This window comes from Colias philodice, chromosome 16 (assembly GCF_061535455.1).
Source record: "Colias philodice isolate Cphi_HAF_F1 chromosome 16, ilColPhil1 Martin Lab GWU primary, whole genome shotgun sequence".
NCBI classification, from domain to species: domain Eukaryota; kingdom Metazoa; phylum Arthropoda; class Insecta; order Lepidoptera; family Pieridae; genus Colias; species Colias philodice.
The window spans coordinates 8,661,705-8,689,619 of record NC_143101.1 but is presented as its reverse complement, the minus strand read 5'-3'; the positions used below and the strand labels follow the sequence as shown (position 1 = coordinate 8,689,619).

At 32.7% G+C, this 27,915-nt stretch overlaps 1 protein-coding gene across 1 annotated transcript in view; it reads left to right on the top strand.

Moving 5' to 3' along the window:
• LOC149481869 (zwei Ig domain protein zig-8-like) overlaps positions 1-27,915 on the top strand; it is a 281,774-nt gene that overhangs the window by 232,885 nt on the left and 20,974 nt on the right. Inside the window, exons 3-5 of the mRNA XM_089705081.1 lie at positions 11,259-11,352; positions 14,512-14,663; positions 17,860-17,940. Of these exons, the coding sequence (XP_089561207.1) occupies positions 11,259-11,352; positions 14,512-14,663; positions 17,860-17,940 (327 nt within the window). The remainder of the gene's footprint in view (positions 1-11,258; positions 11,353-14,511; positions 14,664-17,859; positions 17,941-27,915) is intronic.

The following is a 27,915-nucleotide window of genomic DNA, read 5'->3' as shown; positions in this document are numbered from 1 at the left end:
AGATTGACAGATGTTTTAAAACAAGCGTAAAGCCCGCGTTTTTGCTCACATTTGTGCATTTATTTTATGTTATCGCGCGTCATAATATGTAACGTATTTCCACCTCCTACATCACTCTATGTTCAGATCTATAACAAAATTAGTCTATATATTTCTAGGCTATCTCTGTACTAAGTTCCATCAAATTCCGTTTGCTAATTTTGGCATGAAAGTGTATCAGACTTACAGAGAGATTAACTTTCATACTTAAAATGTATCAGTAAGGATTTCTTCATTCTATTTAGATTTGTCACTATAAACCATTTCTCAGTTCTTTAAGTATAAAACGGATAAATAAACTTTAAAACGATGCAATTAAAAATAATCGTTCACACACTCAACAGAGTTCTTGTACGAAAATAAACAGCAAGTTGTTTTCCCCGCGTTTTAGTTTGTGGAAGACAAGATAATTAGTTTGTTGAACTATCTGTAAATACGGAGCTATTAAGGGTACCGCATTGACGTCTTGCAATGTACGTAGTGTAGTTAAGAGTGTGTGTAATGCAGTTCAAAATAATTATTAAATTACTAGCTTTCCGCCAGCGGCTTTGCCCGCGTTTTTAAAAAAAAACCCCTCCCGTTCCCTTGGGATTTACCTATCCTATGTACTTAGAAATTTTTTCCCCTTGTCTCCATGATTTTTGTACGGCGTTGCGGAAAAATGGATTAAAAGCAGTACCTATAGAAATAGTATGACGCAGATGCCGCAAAAATCTCTACCTGTACTTTCGAATTCTCATCTGCACTCAGGTGGACAGCTTACAAGTGACGGCATAGTGCTGAATCTTATTATTTTATGCTCTTATATCGTTCTAGATAGGTCACCTGGTGGTTCAAATGACCCATAATTTTTTCAACATGGGCCTGTAGTCTATAATAAAAGAAAGCGTTAATTCATGCTCATCCACCGCTACAAGTACTAAACCTCATTTAATTTCAGCTGAATCATACATTAATTTGACCTCAATGTAAAGCATTGGAAAATCGATATTCAATTAACCTTATAAAGTGCGTTACAAAATCCGACCGACTAAGAATACTTGAAAGGTTATAAGTGATTTTCCAAAGATAAATTCAATTACGCGGGCAAAAGTTTAATGGAATCTTTTATTAGATAACTACTTTAGCCTTACCTTAAGAAGGTTATTTATAGGGTCAGCTTTGGAGGCTTTAAGTTATAGAAATTGAAATATATTTGTTGAAAGGCTTTTAAATAAACGAAAATAAGTTAACTATACTTTCTGTTCTAACTTCTAGGTTGTATATTGTTTAAGTTCTATTATTGTATTGTTTGATAAATATTGTAGATAGTTAATATATGTATATAAGAGATACTAGTATCTATGTAGATAATTATTAAGTTTTCTAGAAGTATCAATATTATTAGTAGAGAATAAGTTACATTTTAAATTAAAATAATATCTCCTCTATCCTCTTTGTAAGAAATGTCTACATTTATAATATAATATCCTTCAAAAGGCTTTAAAATTATCCAAACCTTAAATAATAAGCATCTTATAATATTTCAAAGACGTAAATTTATTAACCACCATTTTCAAAATAATGATAACGATTACGGAATCATTTGAGCGAAATAAATGGAGTTATTTAAGCCTTCACATAATATTCCATTGATTACGACTTGATTTTCTTTTATTTGATTTGACTGAATAATAATTTTTGTAATTTTGTTATTCAATAACGTAGTATTAGATGAAAAGTATTGAATATTTACACTCACGGCAAGATTATACTTGTTATGTTATTGTAATAATTTATATTCATTTTATAAGCAAGCGATTTAATATTTACATACAGCCTTAAAAAGGGTTTTCAGGATAAAACAGGTAATTATTTATACTCTATTCTAATTAATCCTGTTACGAAATGAAATGAAATGAAATGAAATGAAATGAAATGAAATGAAATGAAATGAAATGAAATGAAATGAAATGAAATGAAATGAAATAATTTATTTGCAGGAAATGGTCAATTACAAGGTTTACAATATATTACAATAAAGTCCGCACAATTCGCCATCAACTGGCATACAAATATTTTATGTGTATTTAACTAACTAAAATACAATATATTTTTAGATTAATTTTAACATTTTACATTACAAATATTATTATTATTATCCTTTCCTATCTTTAATGTAAAGCAAAGAACTCATTTATATTATAAAAGCAATGAGATTGCAGCCACTTTTTTAATTTAAGTTTAAACAATTGCATGGGCAATTCCTTAAATGCCATCGGGATTTTATTATATATCTTCGCGCTCATAAAATGACTGTTTTTGCTACATAAAGCAGTGCGACAAATTGGAAGTTGCAATCTGTGAGGATCCCTGGTTGGGTACTGACTATTTTGACAACTTCTAATGTATATATAGGGATGCTGTTTCACAAATATTCCAACCTCCAAGATGTATAAGGAAGTAAGTGTTAAAAGTCCGAGTCGCTTAAATAAATCTCGACAACTTTCCAAGGGCCCTACTCCACATATTGCTCTGACACACCTTTTCTGAGCTATAAAAACTTTTTTTACGTTTGTAGAGTTGCCCCATAAAATAAGACCATACCGAAGCAACGATGAAACATAACCATGATATGCAATGATTGCCGCTCTCTCATCAATAATCTGTTTAATTCTTCTGAGGGCAAATACAAACTTATTTACACGGGTACAAACAGAATCCGTGTGAGCTTTCCAATTTAAGTGGTTGTCTAATGTGATACCTAAAAATACCGTTTCAGTAACTTCGTCAATACGTTGTCCATTATAAGTTATGTCAAGGTTATGTCTAATGTTATGATAATTACAGAATTGCATTAGTTTTGTCTTTGTAATGTTAGGAGTTAAATTATTATATTTTAGCCATTCTGTTACATTTTTGATAGTCAAATAAATGTCTTCTTTGTAGGTGGTCAATTTGTTACGAGGTATGGTGATGGATACATCATCCGCGAACAGAGTACATTTATGTTCTGTAACGTTAGGAAGATCATTTATGTACAATAAGAACAGGAGAGGCCCGAGGATACTGCCTTGTGGCACTCCGTATTTATTATGTACGTATTGTGATCTTACCGACTTTTTTAACGAATTGTTGTCTATATACGATATCTCTACACATTGCATACGGTTTGTCAAGTATGAGGTCAACCACTTGTGCGCTGGACCTCTTATTCCGTACAGAAAACATTTGCTGAGTAAAAGTTCATGGTCCACACAGTCAAATGCACAGCTCATATCAAAGAAGACTACAGATACCTCATTACGCCTATCAATGTTGTCAATTATATTTTTAGTCAATGTGTGAGTTGCGAGTGTGGTCGATTTACCTTGTTGAAATCCATTCTGTTCTTGTTTAATGATATTAAATTTACTTATAAATCGATTTAACCTGCTATACATAATTTTTTCATAAATCTTTGCAATTATTGGTATAAGGGTAATTGGTCTATAATTGACTAATTCCTGACGTTTGCCTTTTTTATGTATAGGTCTAATGACTGAATATTTGAGTCTATCAGGGAATATACCCTGTGTAAGAGATAGATTAAGCAGATGGACTAATACAGGACATATTACTTTAATACACATTTTAATAGTACATGTTGGTATATTGTCATATCCTACTGCTGCAGTATTATTCAAGGATTGTACAGCTTTATAAACATCGGATTCTATGCACGGAGATAAGAAAATAGAGGATTCGTTAGACACAATACTATACTTAGCAGAACCAGAACCATTAGCGGAGTTATGTCTATTGAAAAACGTATTGAATGCTTCTGCAATTTTAGCTGGTTCATTTATTACAATATCGTTTTGTGATATATATTCGATATTTTCAGACATGTTACTATTATTAATTTTATTTGATATTATATTCCATGTAGCTTTTGATTTATTTTTTGATTTATTTATATAATTACGGTTAATACATTTTTGAGAAGATACAATACACTTTTTTAAAACTCTTTCATATTTTTTATAATTATTTCTGTTATTTTCAGATTTATTTTTGTAGTATGTATGACGAAGCTTACGTTTATTCCGACTTGAGATTCTTATACCTTTTGAAATCCATTTGGGTGATGCTACACTGTTCTTTAATTTGATTTTGTTTATAGGAAAGCATAGATCAAAAAATAATTTAATTATGTCATGAAATTCATTGAAAGCTTCATTACTTGAGGTTTGTTGTAGAACTTCGGTCCAGGATAAGCTGTTTAGAGCATTTACAAATTTCTTCGTATTTTCTTTACTGTAACAACGTTTTTTTATAAAGATGTGATTTTTTTTCTTCACTGTGGAAATGGGAAATTGTAACGTTTGGCCAGTTTCATGGTCTGACAGATCAAGAAAATGAACTTTGCCAATTGACTCTCTAATGTTACTTATGATAACATCCAAGCAGGAGTTTCGCCGCGTGGGTTGGTTTATGTGCAAATAAAGGTTGTAGGCCGTTAAGATTTCTTTAAAACTATTGGAAATGGGTGTATTTTTTAAAATATCAAACTACAGGCAAAGCAATTTTATACATTTACAAAATTAAAATAATGCTAATTCCTAACTCTTTACTTACAAAATAAATCTTCAAGCAAATGCGTATTTAATAAGTGTCTTCAGAAAAAAAAAAAGACCGCCTCCTTGGTACAGTGGTTGACGCGTGAGCGTAGCACCGAGGGGTCGATTCCCGGTGGAGACGAAGAAAAAAAGAATGTCTCGGTCGGCAGGACACAGAAGGCTGATCACCTACTTGTCCCTAAAGAAAATCGATCAGTGAAACAGATGTATACATCTGCCCCTTACCCCACTAGGGGACATGGGACTTTCTTTAAACTCTAAAGAAATTCTTTAAACTCTATTATAATACCTGTATATCTTATTACAAATACAAGTACTAAATTACGCTATTCAAACCTAACATGCTTTACTAACCCTGTATTTGAAATAAATCAAAGCAACGTATAAGGGTTGCAAGGTTGATATATCATTGCCCATTGGATAATACGTTTCCGCCATGTTTAGACGCCTTTCCCTTATCTGAAGTTTATGAGTAATTGAAATATATTGCTGCACTTAGCGCGTAGAGAACGTTTGTGTTGAACTATCAACTATAGTTCAAAGTTGTTAGGTTTTGTTTGTATTGTATTATCTTTTGTACTTTGAGTATTATATGTTTACATGTCTTGTAATACTCATATAAAAAGTATAATTTGATCGATGGTTGAACACATATTATAAAGACTAAAATTATTACCTGCATTCATTCTTTAAGAACAAAGGAAGAAAAAATCTCTATGTAAAAGAAATTACTACACACATAACAATATCTCTATCTGAATTCAATCAAAATCAAAAAGGCCTTTAACACCTTTTTTAAGTAAGTGATAAATAATATATTCTGCTATACTAAGCTATTTATAAATACGTATTTTCCTTTCATTCCTTCTTTTATTAAAATTTGATCTTCTCTCTATAGTTGTATTTTAGCCTTTTATCCCGGCACTCAATGCAACCTGATATCTTGGTTGATTTTGTTTGTCGCTTCACGTATATTGCGAAATATTGATTCTGGTTGATCGAACAGATTAAAAAAGACACTCTCTGCCCAGGTTGACGTGGGTGAGAAACTAATCAACAATATAGCTTGGCAAGAACAATGTTATTTTCTTTAGGTGAAATAATTTTCAAAACGCTTCAACAGGTCGAGTGATTATTTTTCAAAACATTCTTCTTCAAACCTAATCTTCTATCGTCCAATAAAGTATTACACGATAATATTAAAATGTCACGTAAACTGTCAAATACGGACAATTAGAATACGTTTTTAAAATGGTAGTTTTCTACATTATTCGACGAATAAGTTTTAACCAAGGATTGAAAAATCAACCCTAAATTACAAACATCATGTAATAATAATGTCCTGAAGACCTTTTATAAGATCCCGTTTTCGTAAAGACTTATAACGTGAAACCAAATCATAATTATTTATTTATTAAGCAAAACCAACAGTAAATCCATACAAATCTTGCAAGCTTAAATCTAGAAATTATATTATGAATGTTAAATTTTTTATTATTTTCTTAACTCGATTCATTTAGATAGCTATCATACAAATACTTTGTTGGAATTAATCCCTATTTACTTAATAAACTAATGTGATCCCTAAATTTTAAGCATGACCGAAACGAAGCCCTGATGTATGATCATATTTTTAATTACAAATAAACAACAAATGAATGAATTTATTTTTACCTATTTACCATAGGTTAAAGTCTATCTAACAAACATTTGATTGCAATATTGCGTGTTAAATTTTTTATGGTCGTCACTCGCTGTGTGAATATTACATTGGGTCATACATCAAACCCTGGGCTAGTATTAATGCATTTAAAGTATTGATTGCGGTTTATTAACCGACTTCAAAAAAAGGAGGAGGTTATCAATTCGGCCGGTATGTTTTTTTTTTTTTTTTTTTTTATGTATGTACACCGATTACTCCGTGGTTTCTGAACCGATTTACGTGATTCTTTTTTTGTTCGATGCGGGATGGTGTCGAATTGGTCCCATAAAAATTTTATTCGGATAGGCCTAGTAGTTTTTATTTTATGAGCATTTTTGTCTGTATTTGTAAATGTTGCAAGTGCAAGTTTGAAGTCGGTTGTTTTTAACGCAGTTATTGACTTGTTTTATTTTGACAGGACTGTATTTATAGGTTAGGAACCCATTAATGTGCAGTCATATTTATAATATTATATATGGATGTGATTATATTTAAAAAATAAAACTATGGAAGAATAACACAATTTGAAAATACTCATATATCGTGAAACTCATTTATATAAATGATTATTAATATAGATTATACGCTTAATTAAGTATACTTCAATATCCGTAGATAATTTAATTTATGCCTTACTTTGCTACATTAAAATATTGTAATATACATTAAAATAATTAAAAGACTAAATTAATTAAACCTTCTTAATGTAAACAAATTAATTTCTGAACATCAAAATTTATATTACGCTTTGCGTAAACTGATGTTATTAAGAATCCCATCGGATCGAGAGTTGCCAATAAAGAAAAAGAAGAATCCCAATCCCATATTATTCAGGTATGAGGATGATACATTTACTGCATTATCTGCATTCCTGGTACATTTTTTTAACGAATGAAGGCCGTAGTAGAATTCACAGTAGATATTTTTGTATACAGGGTGTAATCGTTAAGTGTGCACAGGCGATTATTCCGTAACTATTGCACATATCAAAAAACTTTATACTGTTATCGAAAGCCCTTTACCTAATGAGTAAAATGACAATAATTACATTTAAAAAATAAAACGGGAAATTTCCAAAAAAGTTACATTTAAACACTACCATACATTGAATTTTCCATACATTTTGTGTTCAAAGCAAATGTTCGAAGTGACGTCCTCGTTTTGGAATACCCTTGTATTCCACATCGAGCTCTGTTTACAGTTTCTAAATGATTTTTATTAAAATTTGCGAAGTAATTTAAGCACAAATTCAAAAAAAGAACCAAAATTTTTCATATTCCATGTTTAGGATAGTCATATCTCATACTAAATGTATGGGAGTGTTTGGTGTAAAATTTTTGGATATTTCCCGTTTTATTTTTCAAAAGTTATTGTTGTCATTTTACTCATTAGGTAAAGGGCTTTCGATATCAGTATAAATTTTTTTGATATCTGCAATAGTTACGGAATACTCGCCTGTGCACACTTAACGATTACACCCTGTATAGGTACTTGATTAAACTGTATGTCAAATGGCATTTAACAAGACGCCTCTAAAATCCAATTTAAATAAAACAAGAAACCTAAACCCAAACGAATAAAATATTCAAAGGCTACCAATTCCTTTTTTATCAATAAATGAAGAACACGTTCCCACGACGTGACTCGTCTACTCCTTCTTCAAAACTTTTCATTTAAAATGCCACTAATCTGCATATATAATATCGTAAAGTGGAAATTGTGTGCTAGAGAGGAAACATTTGTATAACGTATGTTTGTAAAGTTTAAATCAAAAACTGCTGAACCGATTTAAAAAATTCTTTCACCAGCAGAAAGCTGTATTATTTCTGCATGATATAGGCTATATTTTATCCCGGCAAACCAGGCGGAGCCGGGGTGAGTGGCTAGTATACATATCTAGCAACTACTGACAAGCGCTACGTTATACAAAGTTAAATGACTTTTAATAGCGTTGCGTGCTGTTCCGCGTCGAATAAATAAATATAAAGCACTTTTTAAATGGTTTATCATAAAACTCCTATCATCGAAACGGGGAAAATATTCAAATATTCCTAGTGATATATTATATCTAATAGAAATCTGAGATTTTAGACCGAAGATATCGAAATAAACAATTATTTAGCGTATAATTAATTTAGATTAATGACGCTAGTGCCCCGTTATATCATTAAAGAGTTTAATATTTATTCTTTTGTTGCTTTCCTTGTTGGTTATTAATTTATTGTTAAAATGGTCGCGAAAAAACAAACTTTTCTAACAGTGATTTCAAATTATTTACTGGATGCGAAATCAGTTCCTCTTTCTAGACCAGCATTATATTTTATTTATGAGTAGCGGTCCGCCCCGGCTTCGACCGTGGTACATATTTCGCAATAAAAGTTAGCCTATTTTCTTCTATATTCTTTCTCAGGGTCTAAAGTTTATTTGTGCCAAATTTCATCAAAATCGGTCCAGTAGTTTATGCGTGAAAACCATACATACATACATACAAACCTTTCCTCTTTATAATATTAGTATAGATGAATCATGATGTAACATGACCGTCTCCTTGGTACAGTGGTTGACGCGTGAGCGTAGCACCGAGGGGTCCTGGGTTCGATTCCCGGTGGAGACGAAGAAAAAAAAATGTCTCGGTCTGGTAGGACACAGAAGGCTGATCACCTACTTGTCCCTAAAGAAAATCGATCAGTGAAACAGATGTATAATGCCCCTTACCCCACTAGGGGACATGGGACTTCACTTATGATGTAACATTCATTTAACAAATCTACTATACATATATAAATCTACTATACATTCTAACACGAACACAACACAATATAATAGAATATTCTAATACAAAACGTGGAGTTTCACTGCATAAGTACATAGTACGATACTTTATTACCGTATATTGCAGCGTTATATTTAAAAACCAAGCCCTGTCAGTTCCATAAATACTTACCGATAAGCCCACAGTCCTTCGCTAACAAGTCATAAACATAATCAGTATATTGGCTATAATTGCGTTGATTTATAAACTCAAATAACACTTGTAAACTCCACTATTAGTAAACAACGTCCTATAAAAGCTCCTCATGTTTATTTTTTCAGCAGTCGAAACGTTTATTCAAGTGATTGATAGAATTTATTTGAGCGGAAAATTATTTCAGTATTGCCTAGTTATTGCTCTTATATTTTTAAGAATATTTACTGTGTCGAATGTTTGCTGTGGTGATGTTAATTTGAAAAGTAGGTACATTAAGAAAATTGACATAACAATGCTTTGTGCACGTACCTATATTAGAGCGGGCTCCAAGGAGATGTTCGTTTGCATAAATAGCGGACCTAAATCTGACTTCTGATATATATTGTATAGATCCCAGACATCCTATAGACAGATGTTGCCAACCAGTTTTGTGGTCCCCCTCCCCGCACCCCGGTAATTAAATATGGCATACAAAGAAAAAAATAAACATTTCCAAAACATGCCGCGTGGGGTATCAAATGAAAGAGCTTATTGAGTAGATCACGAATATATAGCATACTATAACATTTCTTACACTTTCTCTAAGATTTTTTAGAAAATTTACGATTTTTTAGAAAATTTAAACCACTAAAGATTGAAAACTCAAGAATATATTTTTTAAATTATTATTCTAAATAATTAACAATAGTCCATTGTTTACGATTCAATAGTTCGTACAGTGAAATAGTTGCATGGGGGAGTGGGGGGAGCATTCAAAGATGGCGAGTATATTTTCAAGTTTATGCCAGAAATAAAGGCCTAATACAAAAATATCGGTGTCAGGGCTTAGAATAATTATCTCTGCACTGTCTTTGTGTTTGACTGAATGAAAAATATGGCAGAAAATTCTTGAATCAGCCTCTGTGTGATTAGATTTGGCATAAACTTGAAAATATACTCGCCATCTTTGGATGCTCCCCCCACTCCCCCATGCAACTATTTCACTGTACGAACTATTGAATCGTAAACAATGGACTATTGTTAATTATTTAAAATAATAATTAAAAAAAATATATTCATGAGTTTTCGATCTATAGTGGTTTAAAGTTAACTCAAAAATGGACCATTTTCGTAAATTTTCTAAAAAATCTTAGAGAAAGTGTAAGAAATGTTATAGTATGCTATATATTCGTGATCTACTCAATAAGCTCTTTCATTTGATACCCCACGCGGCATGTTTTGGAAATGTTTATTTTTTTCTTTGTATGCCATATTTAATTACCGGGGTGCGGGGAGGGGGACCACAAAACTGGTTGGCAACATCTGGAATATAGGATGTCTGGGTTCTATACAATATATATCAGAAGTCAGATTTAGGTCCGCTATTTATGCAAACGAACATCTCCTTGGAGCCTGCTCTATATATGTCGCAGGCAAATTGTATTATTTCGCCGTTTACAAAAGCTCGGCATTTTATAATATGTCGACAATTCGTAATTAGAAAATTTTTCGTTTAGTTAAGGGGGTGGGTTAGGTTAAGTTCGTGTTTTTAAAACTACACAGAAATAGAAGCCCCACGAAGTGGGCCTCCGTCGGCTCGCGACCGTCTTTTTGTAGAATTTTGGAAAAAGTAAATCCTCAGCATATTACAAAATGCCGAGCATTTGTAAACGGCGAGATTATACAATTTGCCTGCGACATATAAGAACTAAAACTAGTAATGTAAAAATACATAAATTAACAAAAGAAAACATTTCTTCCTATGAGTGTACAGGCCATAATCTAACATGCTGGCCAAGTGCGGGTTGGCGGATTACATATCATCAAATATATAAGATACTTCGACATGTCGGTTTCCTCACGATGTTTTCCTTCGCCGTTCACCTTTGCCAAGTACTTCATACAATTCTCACTTGCAAATATTTTATTTCCCAGCCAAAGAGTTTATATGTTTGTTTGTTTGTTACAGATGAAATGGCGAGTGGCCAGCGGAATGGGCGTGCCGCTTGCCGCTGCAATATTCTTCATGCTACCGCTGTTCACATCTTCTACGGGAGATATCAGTATGTTATTTATTTAATTATACCTAATTATACCTTATTCTTTATACTATAATTAATAATGTTAAATGGAATATTTTCTACCTACAGTGTTAAGGGTATTCCCTACAGAAAGTATTGCAGTATTACGAAATTCCACCCTCTATATTATTCAATTATATGAAAAGATAACAATATGATATTTATTTGGTAAATATGAGTTAAACATTTTGATTTCATCAATATTTCAATCAATTTAATGTTATTGTGGTGTTTATGCGAGCCATGGAAGCTCTATATATTTTTTGTATTAATTATTTCTAAGAGTAATGCAAATAATCTGTAATACATTAATTAATTTATATCTCAAAGATGTGTCCTGTCATGAAGCAAATTATAAAAGGTTTCATAATTAGTGTTAGTTCTTCAAACAGTGAAAATGTAAAACAATACATTGTGTAACGCTATAATTAAATACATTTTCAACTCTGAAATTCAATATGTACTCAATACCAACACAACATGTAGCACATCAATTATTTCCGCCATACCACATCAAAATTTAATTTAAATGAACAAAAAACCCGAATTCAATAGCCAGCAAAAACATGTTCGTCTTGTGAAGCTATTATCTTAGTTTTATTAATTTCCAAACTTCAATACGGCTGTAACAAAAGCTTGTCTATCAAAATACGAGTCTATTGTAACGTGAACACAATCACAATTATTTATTGTGAGCGAGAATATTCTAAAACAGAATTTTTAAAGGCCCGCCAAATTGCGTTTTTCGTATGGAAGCACGGGGAATATAGCGTGGCGATGAGCGGGGCGGGTACTACACTTGGTTACCATGGAAACAATAACTTATAATATAACTTATTGTTATGTTATACTTCATAATATAAGTTATTGTTTCCATGGTAAACAAAACTTGTTATGTTTGCTAATTTATTGATTACACAGTACAAAGAGGAAAGAAAAGAAAGCTTAAACCTGAATGGTAACCATAATGATCTCTTAAAAGAGCTTGAGGTAAATGGTAATTGTGTGGCAGTGGAATTCAGTAATACCCCAGATAATATTATAAAAAACTAGCGGTCCGCCCCGGCTTCGCCCGTGGTACATGTTTACGTTTTCTCTACATAAGAACCATCCTCGTACTTCCAGGAATATAATAAAAAAGAATTATCGAAATCGGTTCAGCCGTTCTCGAGTTATGCGCTTACCAACACATTTTGCGATTCATTTTTATATATAAGAAGAAGATACGTGTGGCACTCGAGGACTGCCGCGGTAAAGCTATTATTATAGCATCGCATCGCTGTGCCGGTTGGAATGGGGGGTGTTAGGTTTTTCGTTACGGAATTTTTACATTCGGTCGCCACGCTCGAAGTCTGAGATAAACGCTATGCAATAGCTTACATTACATTTTACATTACCAGCCTTTGTTCGTCCACTGCTGGACGAAAGCCTCTTCCAAAGCACGCCACTGAGCCCGGTCGATGGCCCTCTGCCGCCAATTCGCAAATGCAATAGCTTAATACTTGGTAACTCGATAATACATTATATTTATCTTTGTATCTAAGCATAAAGATCGCTTATTAACTAGAAATTAAAACCTCACCTATGCTCCAGGGAATAAAGCCTAAGTTTCCTTATTTATATTACACTTTAAGGCGATAGTAGAATACTTACACAGCGAAAAGGGACATAAGGAAATTGCCCGCAGAAATTCGCAGTTTCTTTACAAGATATTACGGACCCAAATTTTATCATATATTCATGTACAAAAACACAAGTAAATATAGTAAGTATTTTTATTTATAAAAGAAACGAAACACACTGAAATTGTATAAACTAAATTATAAGGGCGCTTGTGCACTACAAGGAATTTTACTGTCCGGCATTCCGATTTTTTACGGTCCGGTGTGGCATGAAAAAACCGATGAATTGCTTGTGCACCTGTCCGTCTTTACTCGGATCAGTGCGGTACAGTTCAAGGAAGTTTGGCGGTATAATGCTATCATAAATGATTGTTTTTGCATTTTACAAGAAACGAGTAAAAAATATAGAAGGTGAAATATTATATTATTAAGAGATTTAAAATGCGTGTTTCACTTATTTATTTTAATCGGTGACGAGGAGCTAAAGCTATTCCCACTTGAACTTTAACTTACCAACACTTACTTAGATAATAATTATAGGTCAATGCTTGGTCAATGTATATAAAATAACAATACCGACTTCTCAAATCTCATTGCCAACTAAAAGAAAGTAAAACAAGAGCTTGCTTTCAATTGGCATATGCAGTAAAAACAGTAAAATCCAAGCAAGTGGGCATTCGAAAACAATTATACCTACAGCGACTCGTAGACACAAAAAACCATCCGGAATAGGGAAAAGTAAAATGTCGGACAGTAAAATTACGTATAGTGCACAAGCTAGTATATAGATTAATGGCGTGCCATACCGGACCGTAAAAAATCGGAATGCCGGACCGTAAAATTCCTTGTAGTGGACAAACGCCCTAAGGATTCCATTTATTTACGTAAAAAAATGCGGTAATCAGGTTTACTACTATTTTTTTATGGGTAATGAAATTATTAATAATAGCACAGTTTATTATCCTTAAAAGCGATTTTAATTTTAATCCACTATTCGCTAAGTAAATCACTTTAACAACAGCCGAACTCTATACAAAAACCTGAATACTTCATTTTTAGAACCAATACTGAAAAAAGTGAGTTATAAAGTGTTAACAGGATAAACTAGATCGACACATGTGAATGGAAATAGTTTACACATATCAGAAGAACAAAAACCACGAATAGTATTTGAATTGCTAGAACGATTGTTTAAATTTTCAGCCGTTTGAAATTGCTGACTTTTTCTATGCATGTTTTGGTGAGGAAACATTTCGTCGTTGATTTGAATCTGTGTTTAAATCATGTTAATTGTTTACATAGAAGGATAGTTCCGACAAATGTATTTATGTATTTTGGCTTAAATAATCTATAGACTAATAACGATTTGTTGAAGTCGATGCTTTACAAATAATTTTTTATCCGTTTTTCCTTTCGTTTGGATACGTCATTTCAATTAATATAATTAATATTATAAATATTGTATTTATTTTCCCTTAATTTCTACAGAACCTATATTAACTCGATTCCAATGTACCAGGGCACCACGGCACATCAAGAGCGCGCGGCTGGCGGGGCAGCGTGCAGGCGCCTGCTGACGTCACAGCCAACAACTCAGTGAGCAATGTGACCGCGCAACTGGGGGGTACCGCTTACCTGCATTGCTTGGTGGGGCATTTGAATGAAAGAGGGGTGAGTGACCTTGTTTGTACGATTAGTCGTATACTCATCCTACTAATATTATAAATGAGGGTTTGTGAGGATGTGTGTGTGTGTTTGTTACTCTTCCACGCAAATTCTACTGAACCGATTACAAAGAAATTTAGCACACATATAGAGGGTAATTCGGATTAACACATAGGAAATCGCAAGGGAACACATAGGTTTTACCCCGGAAGTCCCAAGGGAACCGGAACTATGCGAGCTTTTCTTTAAAAACGCGGGCGAAGCCGCGGACTGAAATCTAGTACACAATATTCTTATGTGCCCTCTTCACAATGGGCAGCGTTGGCCCAACAAATGATCGTCGATGTTTGCCGCCATTACGGCGATTTTGTATAAGCTTCAAAACGGCGATCATAGACATTTAGGCCCTCTGTACTATCATGATTGCCTCTACTCGCCCAAAGCTGTCCGTAGTGAAGAGGGCCAAATAGAAAGACATGTACACCAATAATTCATACTTAATCATCAAAGAAAATCATCCATTACACTCAAACAAAAATAAACTGTACAAGTTTCTAGTGAAAGAGCAATTGGTATTTTAATGTGTAGTGAACCCTTAATTTTGATTGATACAAAATTATAGTTAAATTATTAAATTTTCTGAATAAAAACTTTTTTGTAGAGATAATAAATGTTCTGAATATAATATCGCTTATCAGAACTGAAGATAATGATCTGAATGTTGCTTTAAGCTTCAATTCTGAAAGTTAAAAAGTTTTATAAATTTAATGATGGCATTCAGATTCGGAATATCTGTCTTAAATTAATAAGAGAACATTTATTATCATAATAATTTACCACCACTGATATACTACAATCAACGAATATAAATTACTAGCTGTGCCCCGTGGTTTCGCTCGCACTGCTCCTCTCCTATAAGTCTTAGCGTGATAATATATAGCTTATAATAAGCCTTTCTCGATATCTATGACTATCTAACACCGGTATTTTTTTTCAAATCGGACCAGTAGTTCCTGAGATCAGCGCATTGAAGTAAACAAACATACTCTTCAGCTTTATAATATTAGTATAGATTTATGAAAATGATATCTGAACATCCAACAGTCAATCTTAACATTCACCAGCAATCTATTCAATTCATTATTTATACACAGATTTTCGCCAAATTCCAGTCACGTATGAATGTCTCATTAACTATATAATAAACAATTTTACAATTCAGAGAATTGTACAAAGCATAAGCTAATAATTCCTACAAAAGCAATCGGATCCCAAATATGAACTAACTAGCTGCTCCAGTAAACATTGTTCTGCCCTATTGCCCCTTTTTCGTATGTTCTCTCCATACAAACCTTCCTTGTGGGTTAACAAAAACGTTAAAAAAATCCGATTGGTTGAGCCGTTCTCGAGCTTAGCAACACATTTCATTCATTCATTCATTCATTCATTTTCATTTATTCGTGGTAAAACAAGAAATACATACAAAACAAAAAAAAATAATACAGATAAAAAAAATAAAAAATCACCACGAAAAGGGTATGGATTCAGCATTTGGAGAAAACAATGACCAAAAGGCCACTGCTTTCACCGCTGTTTTTCAGCCATAACCTGTTGTGGCCACAAATGTCATACGACAAAAAAAAACATGTAATTATAATAAAAAAAATACTCAGTACCATAACAAACATAGTGGTTCCCCTTAAACAAACATATTATATTTTCAGGAACACAGGTAAAACAATAAAACTTTTGAATACAAAATAAAAGATCAGAAAAATGAATCTAAAACTAAAGGAATGCAGGATTAATTATTACGTCCCTACTGGTGAGATACATCCATGATACAGCGATACCTCGTTATTCTGCCTCACAAATATACCTAAAGCCAATCAATTCGTACATCGGGCGAAAGAAATCTTTTTAAAATAGTTAAATGAATACAACACAATAAAAATTAAAATATCATCTAATCCGCTGGACACAGTGTCTTTTGTTTTTTAAGTAAATAGTTTTTTAGCCTTGCCCTAAAAGTGCCAAGACATCTCGAGTCGCGGACAGGAGGAGGGAGGTCGTTCCAGCACTTACTAGCCCGATATTTAAAACTACCTCTAAATGCAGCTGTTTTATACTTAGGGATTTGAAACACACAAGAGAAAGACCTTGATTTGTTGAGTTTTTGACTTTGTGACCATTTGTTGATTCATTTTTATCACGCTTTATAATATGTATGTTTATTTATGTTTGTATATGTAACCGACTCCTTCCGACTCAACTTTGACCCACTTATCTTGCACTTAAGGTTGTACACTTATCGAAGATCCGTAACAATACAATAATTTCATGAGCTTAATAATAATAATTTCATTCATTTAAATTCAAGTGATTTTTATTTTTTTTTTAACTATATCAATAACTTTTATACAGACAAAAAATATAACGTTAAATAACAAACACCTAAACGTTTCAACGGTAAAACGGATTGCGCAAATTCACGGAACTTGTATAAAATTTCCAAATTGTAAAACGCTTGCTAAGCTCATAGCTGGCAAGTTGGCACAATTACAATCTGACTTGGTCCGCAATTTGCATATCGCACACGTCCGAGCGAAATTGAGAATATTGTTCCGTACATGACAATGCAGCCTTGTAACCGGTGTGATTTTTGGATTTATAGAGGCTATATTTGTATGGTTGGATTTTATTTGGATAGTTTAACTGGGCTGATGTGGGTCTATAATTATTATTATTCTTAAATAAAATACACACTGACAAAGATTAAGTGCAATACTATAGCAAGGTCTGATATTCGTAAGAGTGATAAACTGGCTTATCCGAAAAAAAATGTTGATTCTAGGCAGTGCACTTTTCAAAAGAAAAGACGACCATCTATCTTTCATTTTGCACACCTTGTGTATAACGTTAATATTTATCTTATTTCTAAGTGTCCATCCCATAGAAATAATGTGTTTCCTATTTCAAAATCTACAACACAAATCTGTACATAATATGTCGTCTCTTGAAAATTAAAATGTTGAATAACTATAAAGTACTAAACAAAGCAACAATAGCACACGTAACACCCAACACAATTACAAAAACCATTTAAACTAAACAAGAACAAATTCCCGTTTTATTATGACACTGTTATTTTTCAACCGTGTTGAATGAGTTGACAATATTAATGGTTCCCTTCCGTTTGCAGCAAGTGTCGTGGATTAGAAAACGCGACTGGCATATCTTGAGCTCCGGGAAATTCACCTACACGAATGATGAACGTTTTCAGGTGAGTTGCTTTTTGTTTGCATAATTAAAGTATTTCTAGAATAGTCTTTTCAAGGCATATACCATACTAGCTGTGCCCCGCGGTTTTACCCGCATTGTTCCGCTCCTATTGGTCTTAGCGTGATGATATATAGCCTTAATAAATGGGCTATATCACACAGAAATAATTTTTCAAATCGGACCAGTAGTTCCTGAGATTAGCGCGTTCAAACAAACAAAGAAACAAACAAACTCTTCAGCTTTATAATATGAGTATAAATGTTCATTTTTGGAAGAATTTCAAATCACGGTCGATAACCTTAGGAATAGAATGGTATATCGATCTGTAAGTGCATTGAATACGTTACGTATTTCATGAAAGTATCAGGCAGAACAGCTATTGGCTAAATTCCTCAGAGGAAAGCGAACATCTCGGTGAGAATGCAGTTTTTCACTTTAATTTAAGTACATAATCATAAGCATACAGATTTTATGAATGACTTATTCTAAAAAAAATGGTCAAAACGTTCTATTACAGATTTACAAACAAAATTAAACCCCAAAAAGACCCAAATTCTTAGAGCTTATTTTTAAAAAGTAACCTCAAAAGTAGATATAATTCTTGATCCAGATTACCGGTTGAATATGCATGAGGTCCCACTAGCCTTAAGTAGAGCGCCTGAAAACTTCCTGTGTATTTTCATATGCAAATTCTTGTATAGTAAGAACATACGAATGTGCTATAATTTGTTTATTTTTATTAACTCGTTCCCAACGCAAATGTAGGAAAATTAATGAAAACATTGCTTAACGAGAGGAAAGCAAATGAGCAAGTGTGTATAAAGTCGGACGTTACAGTTTATTTATTTCAAGTAACAAGTTAATACCCGTTACAATCAAGATTGTGATTTTGAAGTGAAACTTCTTTGAGAGTAAAATTTCAAGGTCGCGTCATTGCAATACCGTCACGTCATGGAGTAAGGCGACGATTTTGGTATCTTTGAATCTTGCAAAGAAGTTTCACTTCTGACACGTGTGCTCGGCACACATGCTCTTTTTATATAATTTAATAACACACAGCTTAAATAATGTATTATTAGTTGGGAAGTTTAAAATTTTATTGTAAATATATTAGGATTGTATCCTATTAGGAAATCTCTTACAATAAAGTATTATGTATTCGGGATAAGAATATGCAAGTGGCATGACTTACTTGACTTATGTTCCTGTGTCCCCTAGCTGGGGCAGACCGCAGAGGGCATCCACAGTGCTCCGCCAGGCGTCTCTGTCGAGAGCTTCCCTTTTGATTTCGCTCCAGGTTTTCCCGATTTTCTTGGCTTCGTCTATGACTGTCCGCCGCCAGGTTTGTTTAGGACGACCACGCTTACGCTTTCCTTGGGGGTTCCAGTCTAAGGCTTGCCTTGGTATATGATCAGTTTCCCTTCGGAGCGTGTGGCCAATCCAGTTCCAATGCAAGTGGCATACTATGGAAATATTGTCAAGTTATGTCTTGGTTTATTTTGGCAGAAACTCTAGTTGTACTGAAATATGTTTCTATTTTTCTTGGATACAGTAGGTACTTAGTTATGCACAAAATAAGCTACTTATGTGTTTTCCACTTTTGTGATTTGTTTATTTAAATTTTCTATTATTCTCACACCCACTAGAAAAGTCAATAATTGCATTTTCGGACATGAGAATTGAAATGCAATGTAACTAATAAAAAAAAACATTTTAGTTTTTAAAAGGGAGTTGTATCGATAGTAAATTTAATTATTATTCATGTACTTAGCAAAATATTCAATAGTATTTGCTTCCTCATTCATCCACCGCTCGATGACATCATCATTACGCAAAGCATCCAGTCAGCAATCCCTGTTTAAATTGATTGAACCCAATATTAACGTATGACATATCGGATAGTCAATGTAAAATTCGCCGGCTAAAACTTTCGCCTTCCCCATTTTATTACACACATTCATCATCCGCCTCAATATCCATTTGACGCGCAGTATTTCTTTTAAGTTATAGCTGTGTGGAAACGAATGACGTTTTTATTCATACGAAATAGATCTTCTGTACCAGAAATGGTTGGGTTTAAATTGACTAACAGTCTATTGATTAAGGATTGAGAAAGCGTGAGACAGATAGAAGAAAATATTTAAGGAGAATTTAAGTATGGTTTGAGACGTTTTTCACGTATAATACTCGATTTGATAGATAGATAGATAGATAGATAAAACGTTTATTCATAGAACACAATCACACTTACAAATAAAACACAAAAGATAAAAAAACACTAAACAATACAGAAAACACTCATACACACAGAAATATTAAAAGTATAACAATTAAACCGTTAATGTGCACTGCGTTCTACGAACAGGCCTTGGCTCAGCATAAATGTCTGAGTTTTTTAAAGAAACTCGGACGCTGATATTCTGCCAATGCCTCTTGAGGGCAGAAAATTAAAATAAACTTAAATAAATGGATAGCAAGGGAGATAAAGGTTAAATATTTATAAAATTATAGTATAGGTACAATATCAATAAACATATAGGTACACAAATGAAAGGGAAATACACAATATAAGAAATAATAATAAACTGTAGATAACTCTGTACGCTTACGCCTTACGGCGGAAAGACTGTGCAAATGAACAAAAATAAACTAAGAAAAATAAATAAATATATCAAAATTATGGAACTGATTTTTGTATTCCTAGAAGGTAGTCTCGATAGACAGTTTTGAATCTTGATTTACAACAAATTTGTTGATTTACAAGATTTGGAAACCGGCCGGAAAATTTTGTTTTCCTTTGGTCAGTGGCTGGAGAGCTGATTTAAGCGATATAATGACATCGTAAACATTCATTGCTAGATATAAAAAGCTCCTCGCCTAGCAAGTAACATGGTGTGATCATAACTCAAATTTTTATAAGATAAAAAATTATACCACATTACAATTCACATTATACCATCGCTGTATTTATATAAGCAACCTAATGAAAAATGAATACAAACAAACTCACAGTATAAAGCTAGTATTCATATAATCTCTTAATACTTATTAAAGGATTACACGAAATCCTTGAACCTATCCTAAGCCCACATTATAGATTTTAGGCAACGTTTTTAATAATTAATTTTATTGAGCTCTAACAAGGGTTTAGAAGGGTTATAATTAAATGGGACGCGCACTTTGAAGAGCTACAGCAAAGTTAGCAAGCTGAGGTAACTTGAAAATTGTTAATGACAACTATCTCCAAGCTTTGGGTCACGTTAATTTATAATAGGACTGCGGTAGGTCAGTGGGGCTTACCTTCAGTGTAGGTTTTGATTTGTAGCTCTTTGAAATGGCTTGTCGATAATTTTTGTAATGATTTATTTGTACGTGTTAAATAGCTATGTGTGGTAGAATGTATGTATTATATGTTTAAGTAATATTATGTACGGTGGTGTGTTTGTGTATTCGTTGTCATGGTCTGATGTATGAATGTCGTGAAAAAAAAAATTTAAAGGTGTGTTGTGATAAAAGGAATGATTATCTTACTTTCATAGTAACTTATATGTGTAGAAAGAACCAATAATGTGTATTTAATTTTGCTTTCACTAATTCTTCAGATCAATTGTAAAGCTTTGAACAAAATTCGAAACAAAGCAAATACCTATTACGATGAAATACTTCCATTTACAAAGAACATTATCGGACGATATTTTTTAATTTATAGCACTTCGCTAATCCCTGTATTACTTTTTATGATAAATATCCCGAATACTTAACCAAAAGTAATTGAGCTACAACAATTAGTCATATTAATCCTGGATATACTGAACAAGTTTGGAAAACTTATCAAGAGGGATAATACAGTAATTAAAAGATAATGCGATGGATGACGGGACAGGGCTTTCCTGTTTTATTAATTACTAGCCTTCCGCCCGCGGCTTCGCCCGCGTTTTCAAAGAAAAACCCGTTCCCGTAGGATTTCCGGGATAAAACCTATCCTATGTCCTTTCTCGGGTATCAAAATATCTCTATCCAAATTTCATGCAAATTGGTTCAGTAGTTAAGGCGTGATTGAGTAACAGACAGACAGACAGAGTTACTTTCGCATTTATAATATTAGTATGGATATGTTCATAAATACCATGTTTTTCGATGACTCGTGGTCTTACTTTAAATTAAATTCATAATAAGGAATTAAAGAAGAATATAAAAAATAACGACGTTGTTCTTCCTTGTAGGTATTAGATTATCCTTGTATTTGATTCTACACGAATAATTTATTAGATACGAGAAACTATTAACGTATTTAAAACGCCATTTATTAAGTAGTAGATCTAACTCTCTTATATATATAACAAATATAAAAAAGTCTTTTCACTTTATAGCCAATGGATGTTGGTGTAGATTTTATTGATCCCGGTGTTTCAAATTCACGGTAAGCACTGTACACGAAATAAAACATGCTTACCAATCCAACGTGTATACCTCAGTAAAACATAATGTAATACACTTTTAGGAAGAATGTGATAGATACACATTATGTATAGTAAAGGATAGACCATGAACAAAATATAAAGAATAACTATCTCTCCCGCTCTCCCGGCAAACGTTTTGTCTTACTGTAATAATTTTTCATAACGCCGATATGGTGAGATTTAATCATTTGATCATACATCTTATTAACTCTATATAGTCAATCTTCTATTTCTTTACCATTCAGTTAGTTCTTTCTTAGTATGATTATTTGCAGAACACTCAAGTCAGACTTTACCTTATCAAACCAATGATATCTAGGTCTGTTTATTCGTATTAGGGGCTTAAGCGATTTTACTATAGTTCTGTTTTCTATTGTATTGTGTGTGTGGTTCACTTGCTGCCTTCACGCATTAATCCTGTTCCTTTCGAATATAGGTCATAGATGTGAATTATATTTAGATCCAATGCGGATAGTTAAATGAAATATGTACTAACATGAGGAGTTTAAAGGATTAGTTTATAACAGGTTTGTGTTAGGTAACGTATTAGTTTTGTTTTATAGTAATAATATGTACATTCATATTTTAAACATGCATTAAAGAATTAACACATACATTTAATACGGGTATTTAAGGTTACAGATAGAACTTATTATTATTCATGTACTTAGCAAAATATTCAATAGTATTTGCTTCCTCATTCATCCACCGCTCGATGACATCATCATTACGCAAAGCATCCAGTCAGCAATCCCTGTTTAAATTGATTGAACCCAATATTAACGTATGACATATCGGATAGTCAATGTAAAATTCGCCGGCTAAAACTTTCGCCTTCCCCATTTTATTACACACATTCATCATCCGCCTCAATATCCATTTGACGCGCAGTATTTCTTTTAAGTTATAGCTGTGTGGAAACGAATGACGTTTTTATTCATACGAAATAGATCTTCTGTACCAGAAATGGTTGGGTTTAAATTGACTAACAGTCTATTGATTAAGGATTGAGAAAGCGTGAGACAGATAGAAGAAAATATTTAAGGAGAATTTAAGTATGGTTTGAGACGTTTTTCACGTATAATACTCGATTTGATAGATAGATAGATAGATAGATAAAACGTTTATTCATAGAACACAATCACACTTACAAATAAAACACAAAAGATAAAAAAACACTAAACAATACAGAAAACACTCATACACACAGAAATATTAAAAGTATAACAATTAAACCGTTAATGTGCACTGCGTTCTACGAACAGGCCTTGGCTCAGCATAAATGTCTGAGTTTTTTAAAGAAACTCGGACGCTGATATTCTGCCAATGCCTCTTGAGGGCAGAAAATTAAAATAAACTTAAATAAATGGATAGCAAGGGAGATAAAGGTTAAATATTTATAAAATTATAGTATAGGTACAATATCAATAAACATATAGGTACACAAATGAAAGGGAAATACACAATATAAGAAATAATAATAAACTGTAGATAACTCTGTACGCTTACGCCTTACGGCGGAAAGACTGTGCAAATGAACAAAAATAAACTAAGAAAAATAAATAAATATATCAAAATTATGGAACTGATTTTTGTATTCCTAGAAGGTAGTCTCGATAGACAGTTTTGAATCTTGATTTACAACAAATTTGTTGATTTACAAGATTTGGAAACCGGCCGGAAAATTTTGTTTTCCTTTGGTCAGTGGCTGGAGAGCTGATTTAAGCGATATAATGACATCGTAAACATTCATTGCTAGATATAAAAAGCTCCTCGCCTAGCAAGTAACATGGTGTGATCATAACTCAAATTTTTATAAGATAAAAAATTATACCACATTACAATTCACATTATACCATCGCTGTATTTATATAAGCAACCTAATGAAAAATGAATACAAACAAACTCACAGTATAAAGCTAGTATTCATATAATCTCTTAATACTTATTAAAGGATTACACGAAATCCTTGAACCTATCCTAAGCCCACATTATAGATTTTAGGCAACGTTTTTAATAATTAATTTTATTGAGCTCTAACAAGGGTTTAGAAGGGTTATAATTAAATGGGACGCGCACTTTGAAGAGCTACAGCAAAGTTAGCAAGCTGAGGTAACTTGAAAATTGTTAATGACAACTATCTCCAAGCTTTGGGTCACGTTAATTTATAATAGGACTGCGGTAGGTCAGTGGGGCTTACCTTCAGTGTAGGTTTTGATTTGTAGCTCTTTGAAATGGCTTGTCGATAATTTTTGTAATGATTTATTTGTACGTGTTAAATAGCTATGTGTGGTAGAATGTATGTATTATATGTTTAAGTAATATTATGTACGGTGGTGTGTTTGTGTATTCGTTGTCATGGTCTGATGTATGAATGTCGTGAAAAAAAAAATTTAAAGGTGTGTTGTGATAAAAGGAATGATTATCTTACTTTCATAGTAACTTATATGTGTAGAAAGAACCAATAATGTGTATTTAATTTTGCTTTCACTAATTCTTCAGATCAATTGTAAAGCTTTGAACAAAATTCGAAACAAAGCAAATACCTATTACGATGAAATACTTCCATTTACAAAGAACATTATCGGACGATATTTTTTAATTTATAGCACTTCGCTAATCCCTGTATTACTTTTTATGATAAATATCCCGAATACTTAACCAAAAGTAATTGAGCTACAACAATTAGTCATATTAATCCTGGATATACTGAACAAGTTTGGAAAACTTATCAAGAGGGATAATACAGTAATTAAAAGATAATGCGATGGATGACGGGACAGGGCTTTCCTGTTTTATTAATTACTAGCCTTCCGCCCGCGGCTTCGCCCGCGTTTTCAAAGAAAAACCCGTTCCCGTAGGATTTCCGGGATAAAACCTATCCTATGTCCTTTCTCGGGTATCAAAATATCTCTATCCAAATTTCATGCAAATTGGTTCAGTAGTTAAGGCGTGATTGAGTAACAGACAGACAGACAGAGTTACTTTCGCATTTATAATATTAGTATGGATATGTTCATAAATACCATGTTTTTCGATGACTCGTGGTCTTACTTTAAATTAAATTCATAATAAGGAATTAAAGAAGAATATAAAAAATAACGACGTTGTTCTTCCTTGTAGGTATTAGATTATCCTTGTATTTGATTCTACACGAATAATTTATTAGATACGAGAAACTATTAACGTATTTAAAACGCCATTTATTAAGTAGTAGATCTAACTCTCTTATATATATAACAAATATAAAAAAGTCTTTTCACTTTATAGCCAATGGATGTTGGTGTAGATTTTATTGATCCCGGTGTTTCAAATTCACGGTAAGCACTGTACACGAAATAAAACATGCTTACCAATCCAACGTGTATACCTCAGTAAAACATAATGTAATACACTTTTAGGAAGAATGTGATAGATACACATTATGTATAGTAAAGGATAGACCATGAACAAAATATAAAGAATAACTATCTCTCCCGCTCTCCCGGCAAACGTTTTGTCTTACTGTAATAATTTTTCATAACGCCGATATGGTGAGATTTAATCATTTGATCATACATCTTATTAACTCTATATAGTCAATCTTCTATTTCTTTACCATTCAGTTAGTTCTTTCTTAGTATGATTATTTGCAGAACACTCAAGTCAGACTTTACCTTATCAAACCAATGATATCTAGGTCTGTTTATTCGTATTAGGGGCTTAAGCGATTTTACTATAGTTCTGTTTTCTATTGTATTGTGTGTGTGGTTCACTTGCTGCCTTCACGCATTAATCCTGTTCCTTTCGAATATAGGTCATAGATGTGAATTATATTTAGATCCAATGCGGATAGTTAAATGAAATATGTACTAACATGAGGAGTTTAAAGGATTAGTTTATAACAGGTTTGTGTTAGGTAACGTATTAGTTTTGTTTTATAGTAATAATATGTACATTCATATTTTAAACATGCATTAAAGAATTAACACATACATTTAATACGGGTATTTAAGGTTACAGATAGAACTTATTTACGAAAAAGCTAGTGATTTAAATACGACCTTAAGTAAATAAATAAATAAATAAATAAATAAATAAATATTTCAGGACAATTTTCACATACAAGGCATGATCTGATCGTACATACTAAGCTTTCGCTTGTGATATGGAAACCAGATGGCTGATAAACATACATGTATAATTAAAAAAAAAATACTTATATAGATAATTAACACCCAGACACAGAGCAAACATCTATGTTCATCACACAAATATTTGCCCCGGGTGGAAATCGAATCCACGACCTCTGGCTTGAAGGCAGGGCCACTATAACCAACCAGAACCAAACCAACCGGTCAGTCAAACTTTTTACAAATATCATTGAGGAAATGCTTAATATCAAAGCTAAAGCAAAACACATGTAGAACATCACATTATCTCATAAATAGTTGGCAAGTCTCGATTAAAACAAGTCACCGTGTCGGAAATTTGGCCAGCACATTATTGCGCCGTGAACAAAACAAATAAACGACATTTGTTTACAACTTGTATGAGAAACTTTTTCCCCTGAGACCCAATTTATAATACAAACAATATTGCGTACGTGTATAGAAAATGTAGCGAAATGCAATTCCAAATAATATAAGGTTTACTAGCTGTACGGAGCCGTAATAAAAACTAACTTCAAATGCAGCTGGCACAGAAAATTTAATATTGTTAAATGCTAGAAGGATATTTTATTAGTGAATGCAAGTAAATTTTTGTAATTTACAATTTCCTTTCAGGTATATTAACAGTATATTTATAGATGGTTATTTTATATCTGATCAGCATCAGATCGGGCATCATAATATTTTGTTTTACATCTTTTGAAACTCTAGTTTATTGCCTTATTGGTATACCTACTAAGTATAATATTATTAATATTATGTAATCTAGTATTGTACCAAATAGTATATGGGATTGCTTACACAAAAAAGTATATACTTGCATGTTTTTGAAGTGAAACTTTTTTAGGCGCGTGGAGAGTAAAATTTCATGATAGCGTTATGCAGTAAGGAAAGGCAGGATTCAAAATGGGCATTTTGAATCTTACAAATAAAACAAGTTTCACTTCTGACACGTGTGCTCGGTACACACGCTCTTTTTTTTAAAGATCTATTCATCCATCATTACACATTCTCGTAAAAGGTAAATCTCACAAAAATCTCTTGTCTTCATCACTCCTTCAAAACGGTTTAACCGATTTTTATGAAATTTTTCGTATATTCAGTATAATATATATGAGAAAAGGTCGTAAACTATATTTCATACCAGGTGATTAGGGTGGGACGAACGGAAAGGGTCGGCTTGTAATAAAGATAAATCTCATGACATCGCACTCTGTTTATATTAGTTTTTGTGTGATACACGAACGCACACATAAAAATGCACTTTCGTGAACGCGATAAAAGTGGAACTTATCAAAATTATATGACTCTATCTCTACGTTCAAGTTAAAAAAATTTCACCTTTAATATAAGATAAGTTCTTAT